The sequence below is a fragment of the Botryllus schlosseri genome, chromosome 15 (genome assembly GCF_051294905.1).
Source record: "Botryllus schlosseri isolate E-star chromosome 15, Bs_hap1, whole genome shotgun sequence".
NCBI lineage: Eukaryota > Metazoa > Chordata > Ascidiacea > Stolidobranchia > Styelidae > Botryllus > Botryllus schlosseri.
In genome coordinates, this window is record NC_137250.1 from 20,998,134 (window position 1) to 21,008,970 (window position 10,837).

The 10,837-nt window shown below is 39.7% G+C and overlaps 3 protein-coding genes across 4 annotated transcripts in view; 2 read left to right on the plus strand and 1 right to left on the minus strand.

The window, feature by feature from the left end:
- LOC145457416 (threonylcarbamoyladenosine tRNA methylthiotransferase-like) overlaps positions 1–10,837 on the plus strand; it is a 264,970-nt gene that overhangs the window by 208,200 nt on the left and 45,933 nt on the right. The gene's annotated exons all lie outside the window — the stretch shown is intronic.
- Positions 1–10,837, plus strand: part of LOC145457413 (kielin/chordin-like protein) — a 298,320-nt gene that overhangs the window by 177,995 nt on the left and 109,488 nt on the right. The window lies entirely within an intron of this gene.
- Positions 851–10,821, minus strand: LOC145457420 (xaa-Pro dipeptidase-like). Of its 2 annotated transcripts, none has more exons than XM_080335643.1 (12): positions 10,733–10,821; positions 10,493–10,676; positions 9,484–9,675; positions 9,370–9,417; positions 8,222–8,283; positions 7,989–8,156; positions 5,783–5,929; positions 5,571–5,719; positions 4,566–4,750; positions 3,922–4,032; positions 1,943–2,026; positions 851–1,318 (listed from the first exon to the last, which is right to left on the minus strand). In XM_080335643.1, the coding sequence occupies exons 1-12, from the start codon at positions 10,762–10,764 to the stop codon at positions 1,157–1,159; spliced, it is 1,524 nt and encodes a 507-aa protein (XP_080191769.1). In that variant the 5' UTR covers positions 10,765–10,821; the 3' UTR covers positions 851–1,156. The 2 variants fall into 2 exon arrangements, with proteins under 2 accessions (XP_080191769.1, XP_080191768.1); XM_080335642.1 differs by having other exon boundaries at positions 3,922–4,025; positions 4,559–4,750.

The window sequence follows — 10,837 nt, forward strand, 5'->3', positions numbered from 1 at the left end:
TAGGATTGCAGCAGTCACTGTGAACTCGGAGCGAATTTGTCATTGTCTCCAAATATACTAAAATACCGATCACTGAAGGAATTCCAAGCCTCAAAGCACTTATACTTATCATACGCATTTCCTGTATTATGAAAATTTAGTTGTTTGTCAGATTCTACTACAGCATTCTATGATCATGGCTAAAATCAATAAAATAAACTTCAATAATTGAATTGAGACCGACAGACGCATTTATCAAATACTGTTACAATCCAAAACGAATTCAACGTGCTAGAAGTGACGCAAATCACTACAAACCGTTTATTATATTGACAGCTTGTTTATTGATCAGAAATTCATGACCGGATTTTCATCACGCATGTAGCCTATTTCTGTAACGTGATGCATATAACCCATGATTAACTCTCTAATACACCCACAGTTATTTTATGTCAGTTTTCAAATACCTATTATAGAAGTTATTCACACTACATACTATCAGCTTTAGTACTGCACTGGTATTTCTTCACAATTGAATCCAATAGTGACCAGTAACCTCCCTATCTCTGTATGGAAATAAGACCGAGGCTGCCTGATATGAAGTATACAAACGGACTCAATAAGACCGGACGGCTGAACAATATGAAATAGGGTCTCAACAAAACTTAGCATGACAAGTATCCATCCCATAACCTGGCTTATAACGTAACTGTACAGGCGTTATGAGATTTAAAACAAGATATGAAAATACCATAGCAACCCGGTATGTGGTTTCTGTTGCAAGTCGACCTTTTTCATCAATATATTATTAATATAAAACCAACACTTGTAAAATTTTCCATCCCACATCTTGCTGAGGAAAAACACAAAATTTCAAGGGAACTGTCTTTCAAAACTATCACGGATTGTCACTGAGTGTGGTTAAATCGAAAATTGTACAGTTATAAAGGCATTTCACAAAGCAATTGCATTGCACAATATTGAAGGATGGATGATTTTAGGAGCTTCTCGAAGGTACAGAACTTCAATATACAATTGAATCATTATATTCATATCGAAGTAAACCCGAATATTGTCAGGGGTAATCGTCGAATATATTGGTCAATTGTATATAGATGATTTCACATGAAATTCGGGTGATAAGTTTCAACCATCAAACGACGCATGATCTCTCTTTTCAACTGCTCTTGGCAGGGACAAGAGATCCCAAGTCTGGCGAGTTTTCGTACCGCTGACGCCCTTCTTGCATATGAGACTCGATCTCAGACACCGACCTTGGTACGCAGGTTAACATTTCCATTCCGTCTGCGGTGACAGCCACATTATCTTCAATTCGCACCTGTATTGTATATATATTACATAAAATGTGGTCGTCAGAGGTGATCAATAACGAAGTACTTCTACTAATTTGGATCACTCCAGTACAGACTTGTTTAAACTACTCATTTACTTAGTTGACAGTCAACCAACTAACGTTTTTTTGAGTTGTTCTAGTTCCATATGCGAGTTTTGAATATTGAGTAGTTCTAGTTCTGGGTTCTGAAAATTGAGTAGTTCTAGTTCAAGTTGCGCTTTTTGAAAATCCAGTAGTTTGTACAAGTGTGCTCCATTAGGTACTCAATCGGTTATCATTTTAGACTACAGTCACTTCCACTTGAACGTTTTCAGTTAGTTAAGCATAAGCTGTCCTAGATATTTCTATTTCTACATGCACTCGGCATACTCTGGTAGATTTTGCATACTGGCACTGCTTACTCAATTTGTAATGGGTTTTAGACTACAGCCATTTCTTGTTTTACCACTTGTTCAGCCTGCATGTCTGCTTGAAAAGTGCATCAAATAAAATAAAACTTGTCAATACACACAGTTTATGAAGCACCCATATCTGCCAACAAAACATCACGTGTACCTATATAATACCGGTACGTTTGCTCATAGTGGAAATGTGTATGTAAAAGCTCACCCCTCCGAAGTTCCTGAACCTTTGAAATGCTTCTCTGTTAAGGAATCTGGTCCACTCAGGATTGTTGAATGCTCGTTCGATCATCTGACACAAAAGGCATCACGATTATTATCGAATTGAGAGATAAGAATTGATAGAAACTGTTGTTGATGAACAGTTCATTTTGTGCACTGGTATTCTATAGCAATGTATTAAATATGTAATGTGCTGGATTTTTGTTTTTGCAATTACAGACGAAAATTTAGAGTTCGCCAGGCCTGCAATAGCACAGCAATCGAAATATGAAAGGGACAGTTCTTATTGATCAAGTGAATAGCTTGATGGCATTGAAGTAGAAATGAAACCAGGGATATATAGACAGGGTTGCCATACCGTCCTTATTTCTAAGATTTGTCCTTATTTTCAAGGGTCGCGTCTTAGAAAACTCAACTGTCCTTATTTCTAAGAAATGTCCTTCTTTTCGACATGCGTCCTTATTTTGTCTTATTTTTAATAACTATACAGAACTTCGATCATTTTCCTCTGGTATCTGTGTTGCATAATATTCTAAAATTATGCTTTTGCGTCGGGATTTTATGACATCATAAATGAAAGGAACTCCCGTGGCGTGCACACCACAGGACTTGACTTCTAAGTGGTGAGATAGCTAAGGCAGTGGGTGGTATAATGGTTTCGGCTGTGCCAAGATATGGCAGCGGACGTCATTTTAGTAGTAAACAGCAGCACCAGGTGTCTGCCGTCTAGTCAGCATAATAAGCTGTGGGGTAAGGCAGCATTTATTGCGTATTGGAAAAGGGCGCAGTGCTGTCGACACTTGGGCTAAAAGGTAGTAAAACTAATAATCATTGATAAATCTATCTGAACTATATTGCACATATAGTTTCAGCTACTGATAAGGCTAAATCTGTTAAGTTAAAATGAGCAGGCGTAAAAACGTTTTTCGTGACGATTATGAGAGACAATTCAAAGGTATTAAAGGAAAGCTTGAAGGGCGAGTGTTTCGCACATTGCAATATCTGCAATTGTGACATTAACCTGGAGGCCATAGGAAACACCGCTATTTAAACTCACATTGATACCCAAAAACACAAGAAGTGTGTCTTAATGATTGATTCGAACCGGTCGATGAGTCATTTTTTCACAAGTCGATCAACACCAACTACCACAGACTACTGGGCAGCTTCTGCTGAGGGTACCTGGGCATTCCATACTTGTACGTCGTAATTGCAATATTCTCCGATTCCAACATTGCAAAGAAGTTTGCTTCGGCTAGGACCAAGACTATATACAAGCAATGTTACAGTTCTTGCTGCATAGGCCTGTACGCTCAAAAATTATTTTGTCTAAACTTGATGTACAACATTTCCCCATCTTGGTTGACGCCTCTAATCAGAACGAGGTGAAGAAGTTTGGTTTAACACCCTATGGGGGCCTCAAATCAACGTGTTTTTGGGGTAGGGGCTGACGAAGTGCTGTTTCGGCCCTGAGTAAAGGTAAACCTAGTCCAGAGCTGTTGTGAGATCCATGAAGCACTTTCCAAAACCAAGGAGTTGCAAGAGCAGGTTGTTTCTTGCGAAACTAATGTAATGTGATTTGCCACGGCTCGTATAAACATAAAGTATGTACAAAATCGCATTTAATGGTAATTTAATTTTTCGACTGTCCTTATTTTTGGGTCCATGTCGATGGCAACCCTGTATACAGAACTAGATATGTCTAAATGAAACTGTGCCATAATATTTGCGTTTCAAGATTGTCGCATTCACTTCATTCACAACAGGTTTCATTTCATCCCATTATCATTTTACCGAGATCGCTGAAAATTACCTTAAATGATGCAGTATTCCAGACAAATTATAGTCCACCACTTGTCCTTGTGAAAGAGCTTTGACTTTGTAATGAATTCAATCATATATAAGACCATGTGTATTTTCAATGAGTATGACCGATCCAAGCCTATGATTACCTAATATACTTACAGGCCAATTGAAGTAAATTCCTGGCTCAATCGTCAATACCATCCCTTCCTGCATGACCCTAGCAGTACGCAAGCTTTTCAATCCTGCTTCTTTCGGCCTTTCGGGTGTACCCTGCAAAAACAAGCCATCTTCGGATCACAAAGCATACAGAGTATGACATTTGAATACGCTCTGGGAGGTGCAGAGCTTCACTATGCAATTGAATAGTATACTCATTACTCATATTGAAATAAACCAAAATAATTTCGGCTGACATTCGTCAGGTGTAATCGTCAGCAACTAGTAGGGAAGTGGATAGAACATTTATATATCAACAATCGCGTCACAAAATATGATGTCATCGGCATGAACATTCGGATATTGAAGGTGAACAGATAACTTAAGCTCAATGTACTATTATTGATGATGCACAAACTCATTTTGTTTATCAAAATACGCCAAGCTACTTTGTGCCAACACATCTGTTCGCCTTCATTATTCGAATGCAAATGTTGGTAACATCATATTTGGTGATACGATTATTGATATAAATATGTTCTATCCAATTCTGACGAAAACCCCCGTGACGAGTGTAAGATAAAAATATTGGGGTTTATTTCAATACGAATATATTGTTCAAAAGCATGATATATATCAGTACTCGCCTCTGAATATCCTCCGACATCATGAACGTCGTGTCCCATCAAGTGACCTAGTCCGTGTGGCATGAAGAGGCTGCCCAGTCGGAGTTTCATCATTTCTTCCACCGATCCGTGAATCAATCCCATCTTGACCAGCTCTTCAAGATGTACCCGGTCAGCAAGGAGATGCATATCCACCCATGAGACACCTTTAAAAGATTTCGCAATTTATATCACAAAAACGACGCCTGGTAATCATAAAACGCAAGTCATTGTGATTACAGTGGCCACAGAAACAAGTACTGTGGATTATTTTTTAATCTTGTCTCTTAGCTTATGTGTTGGTATGATGATCCACCTGAACAGTTGTTAACATGAGAGATTTTCAGACAAACTGGTATCGGTCATCAGCAACCAACCGCATTTAATCTATGATCCGTTTTTGTAATCACTGAAAGGCTGTTTGAAATTTGGTCGATTGCCAATTGCTAAACCCAAGTCCTAACCATAACACAACTAGCCTAACCCCAAACCAGAGTTGAAACCAAGTCACAAGGTTCCTTGTCCCAAATCAATCACACTATTATAGTTTTGACTCAAGTAAAGTAGATAATTTTTCTAATCACTAATAAGTCAAGTCCAAGTTATGGTGTTCACTGTTAAGTCTCGAGTTCAAGTCATGTTTGACTCAATTTTTTATAATTCTTTGGTGATATCGAATACCTCGTATTCATAATTTTCATTTTATTCACACAGGTGAAAGGCCTTAAAATCGAGAAATTCTACAAAATATATCACATGATTGAAGTTATATCGAATGTGAAATCGAAGTCATATGACTTGGTCGAGCCTTTCGCGATGATTCGAGCAAAACACGACTGACTCAAGTAAATTCGAGTTATTTTCCATATTTAATAATAATGACTTAGTGAGTCAAGCCGAGTCAATACAGACTTGCATTAAACCAGCCTAACTTTGGAGCTCAAACTTTGGAATGTCTGAAAGCCTTGCTATTTTCGAAGACAACACCTGGTTTCAAAGCTTTCTGAACGGCCAGCGAAGCCTTCAACACCGCCTCGTAAATCTTCTTCTGATCTTCCGTGAATTTTCCGTTCACAGGAAACGAGCACGTGATGTCGCTCGCGTAGCAGTAATATTCTCCTCCCATGTCAAACAAGCTACGAAATCCAATGCCCAATAAGACTTTCTTCAAGGCATACCAAGCTAATAGCGGAACATACCACATGTCACCATCCAAGACTTTCTTATCATTGGGCGCCCCGGCATGGCCATAGTGTAGCACGGCCCCGTTTTCTCCAGAAGCTCCAATGCAGGTGTAAGCGACATGTCGACAACCGCCGTGCAAGTACACATGATGCTTGAACAAGCTATAATTGAAAAGATATTGATAGATGTGAAAATAAAAAAAGAAGGTAGCGTTTGCAACCGCAGAATTTTGAAGCCTATTCCGGGTACGCAACCGCGTTGCACTGTCAGCTGTATATGCTTCGGTTGTAACTCAAACTACATACCACTTTTATTTAATAAAACCGTTTTTCTTATATAGCAGGGGCGGGCAACATACGGCCCGAGGACAGTTTTCCGTCTTACATGATAGTGTGGCGCGCGGCCCTAGTCTTCCGACATTTTCCACTACTTGCTTACATACGTCAAATTTCAGTGACTGTATGTCACTATACACATGTATGCGCTGCGAGTGAGGGTGGAGCTTACGCGTAAATTCGTCGAAGCGAGAAGAGTATTGCCGGCATTTACGATGTACTCAACCTAATGTCATTTGTGGAAATCATGGTGTTTGTCGACTACAGTGGTCATTTACACCAAGCCGATATTCCTTATTTTTGATTCCGTAACCGTCGACTTGTAGCACTGCACACTTCTAGACTTCTGCAAGACACTGCTTATGCCAGGGATTGCCTACTCAAAACGGCTCGGGGGCCGCTTTCAAATTTCGTGTAGGCCGCGGGCCACATGAATTTAATATCGAGATAACATAGGCCATATAGTTGAACAACCACGCTATCTCGTCACCTACTAAACCCTAATGAATTGATATATTGGTAAATTTGGGGTACTGGGCTTATCGAACGCCTTGAAATCTTAATTAAGAATTGCGCCATCTGTTGATTGATCACAGAGAAGCAGACATGGCTGAGCTTGTATGACAATGCTGTTCTCAAATTCTCATTGTTTCCGTCATTATTGGCGAGAAATTGCTTTCAAGTTACATTGCTGTCGTTAAAAGACATTCAATAAATACGATATATTCCTTGTATATGTGGATAAATGGGCGAAAAATGTATCGATTCAGCAATCCGGCCCGCCAAGTTCTTAATTTTCCTATATCCGGCCCGCCGACTGGAGAAGTTGCCCGCCCCTGTTATATAGCAATGCTTTTGTAGCAGTAGTTCCGAGTATTTTTGGATTTGGGAGCAGCATTTCAAACTACGTATGGAGCCGCATGAAAACACTCAAGTAGGCTACTTTTAACAAAAATTTAAAGGTAGCTAACCTACCTCTGGATCTCACCATCCAGCTAATTCAAAAGCATGCACATAGACTTCTATAGAATCTATATCGGATATTTCAGCATTTATAGACGCAGATTGACGAGTGCGATAAATTGTAATAAAATGAATATGCATATCATTACTACAACATACTATTATCTCATTATGAGACAGCTCTTAAAACATTCCAGCACTTGATGCGCAAGTTTGCGTGGGATTATATGCTGAGTAATATTGGACTCATTACAATTTATACTTGACTATCAGCCGTTATTTAGATGTTAGTAAAATTGTGTCGAAAATTACTCTGCAAAGAGACGATATACAAAGGTCTATGACCAGCAGAACTCTAGATATATCCTTGGGTGACTGGTATCCAATCTATTCATCCATGCGTTTGACAAGAGTCTGCAAGAATTCTCTTTCGCGGTTTTCAGAAGCGGCCTTGCACAGCTTTAGACATAACTAATATCCTTCAGTTTAGCATTCATATACAGAAATTGACTATAACTATTCATAGAAACAAGCAACAACTGTCGTCCATTATATTTTTGTGGCATATTTAGAGGTCAATCGTTGCAGCAAGAAAGCTACCTTGGAGCCACGGTTGGGAATCACTGTTGTATAGATTAGACTTGGCCAAAATTTTTGGCAACCTAACAACTTTATAAAGTGGCCAGTAAAATTTGAAAAAAAAGTTATTTTTGAACAGCCCTACATTGCGACCTACCGGCCAAATCAACTTTTAAACTCCTCAATCGAGTACTTTTGATACTTTGTATTTTATAATTTTGACATTTTCTGGAAATTGTTACTTCTTTTTGCAACCGAGTAGAAATTTACAGCGTGACATCCACATCTATTTGATTAGTATGGAGAAACCCTGACTACTTAGACCTCCTGTGGTATTTTCTACCTCTCTGCCTGATACTCCATCCATCCCGGTCGAATGCGACGCATCAATTCCTTGTGAGCTTCGCTGCTCACACGATTGACGTATCGCATCACTTCCAGTTCCTGCGGCGTTTTGATGACCCGGAGCTCAGTCATTTCCTTGTGCAGCAGAGAGTTTTCCACAGCGAAACTGTTGATGGATATTGTTCAACACTTATGTATGATAGAGTTGAAATTACGGCGCAGCTTACAAACCTGCTGATACCGTCGAAGCACGCCTCTTTGGTCATTTTACCGCTGTCAGTGTTAAGCCCTCTCTAGAGTGAAAGAATGTAGCTAATTAGTTTTTTTTTTCATTGCAAGTAATCCAGATTTCATTACACAGACGTAGTAGACTTGTGAAAACTACTGATCTAGTTACTTGATAACTTGACAGTCAACCGAATACTGGTTATTTGAGTAGTTCTAGTTCTAGTTTAAAAATGAGTTGCCCAAGAACAGGGTTGTAACCGAGTCACAAGGCTCCGAGTCACAAGTCTATCTCACTTTTATAGTTTTGACTCGAGTCAAGTCGAGTCATTTCAATTCACCACCGAGTCAAGTCCGAGTCCAAGTCAGCGAGCAGAGGGTCGAGTCCGAGTCCAAGTCATTGTATAGACTGCTCAGTTTCCAGTTAAAGTCTTGGTAAACTCACTTTTTATAACTCTGTTTGGTGATATCGGATGTTTCGCATTTATAATATACCAATTTACCTCACTTTTAGGAGTTTCTGGTCGCATTTTCAAGTACCAGTACCAGTACCAACAGACGAAATCCTAATAGAATGTTGGCTTCGGAATTACAATGAAATGTCGGTCTTGGCCGTCTGAGTTTCGAGTCAATGACTTGGTTCGAGTCATGCGCAATGACTCGAGTCCAAGTCGAGTCAATACACAGATTGACTCGAGTCGAGGCGAGTCATTTCCGTATTTTGAAAAAATGACTCGAGTCAAGTCGAGTCATCAAAAAATCGTGACTCGAGTCGAGTCATGACTCGAGTCAGTACAACCCTGGCCATGAACTAAAATACACATGTCGTCGTTTGGTGTGAATCGTGATAGCGTTGTCTGATGTGCTAGCTCAGAGTTATCACTACCGACGATGGCGTAGACAACGGGTGGGTTTTGGGGGTTAAAACCCATCCTTCTGGAATGCTGTTTCTATCTCCAATATGTCTTAGCTCATCTGCAATTAATTTATTGAAACCACTTAGTTAATTGCAGATTGTCAAAGGTTGTTAGCTATAGTTCTAGTTCTATTTGCGCATTTTGATAACCCAGTGCTATGTACCGGATCCAGAAATTATTTGATAACGATCAATTGTCAAGCTAACAAATGGCAATAGCTGGAAGAATTCAACTCACCAATGTCAGTAACTTCGAAGGCCTCATTTCCTTCAAAGCCTCGGCAATCTGCAGCATTTAATATTTGACATGGTTTGAATTGGAAGACAGCATAGCAGCATGAAAATCGCTTACATCGGTGGTGTACTTTGTGTCGTCAACCGCATATTTCGCCTTGAAATGCCCCAAAGAATGAATCTCTCCCATCCACACAACGTATTCATCCGGAAGTTTGGGCACGAAAAGCGTTGCTTTTCCAGTTTCTACCTCAATAATCCCATAGCAATCCGCCTCAGTAACACCAAAACACCATTGGAAATATGATTCCTGTTGAGAGATAATCGAAACTGTCAATGATATTATTGGTATAATTGAGTTTTTCCTCAGCAAGGCAAAACTACCACTAGGTTGCAATGCAAGGCTTTGATAGCTGGTTCGTGGTACAGAACTTGAATATAGCTTTCAATACAACATCCATTGTAGCAGTATATTTATTAAACTCGAAGACTTTTCGGGTGCCTCTTTTCAAGAGTTATCGGCACACTGAAGGGATTTAACAGATTTAAAAGCAAAACCAAAAAGGCAAAGTATGACGCAACAAGGCTTTGAATGAAACTTCCGTTCGGGTACCTCTACGAGATAAATTAGTTCAAGACCATCAGTAGAACACTTGCAGATGTTTTCTACCATAGACACCAAAATTAGGAGATGCATTGCCACAAAGAAGTGCTATTCAAACATTAAAGCTTTTAGAGGTACAGGACTTCAAAACAATATATTCATATTGCAAAATTTATTCCACTGAAAGTTTTTTGACCGACTCCCATCAGGGACGAACATCCGTAAATGCGGTTAACCTGAATTTGAAATGTAGGAAGAATGTAGCCGTTGTTGTATAATGTTTGATGCGAAATTCAAATACTATATCCTGGCCACCAAGAATTTCAGTCCAAAATGCCAATTCATCTGTATCTTGCAAGCGATTCAACAATAGCTTAGGTCCAAAACTCCATGAACATAAATCCGGGTGCAAGTTGAAAAATAAAACCAGTCCGGTAGCACAAATATACTAGAGTGGGCTACTTTGTAGTTTGCACCGTCAACCTTTATGAAAAAATAGTGCACAAACTGCAAAGGCCCTTACCTGTCGGAAAACCAAGTCTACGTCAGTCGAGTCCTGACCGATTTCACTTCCACCCTGCAACACAACTACCGCCCCCTTCGGAACAGATTCGTTCTTTCTCAGCGCACTGCACAACCGCTTTCTGTTTGTGGCGAAAAGGCTCATCGGCACGGGGTAAGTGTTGTCACCAAGACAAAACACCGGCCTGCAAAATTAATTTCATAACTCTGTCTGCAATCCAATTTACCATCAGATTCTTACTCTGCTTTTTCCCTTGCCATGTTTGTTGACATCGATTATCGACTACTGAGAATGAGATGAATAAGTCACTAGACAGCAAGGCTGGAAAAACAATGTTGGCCACCA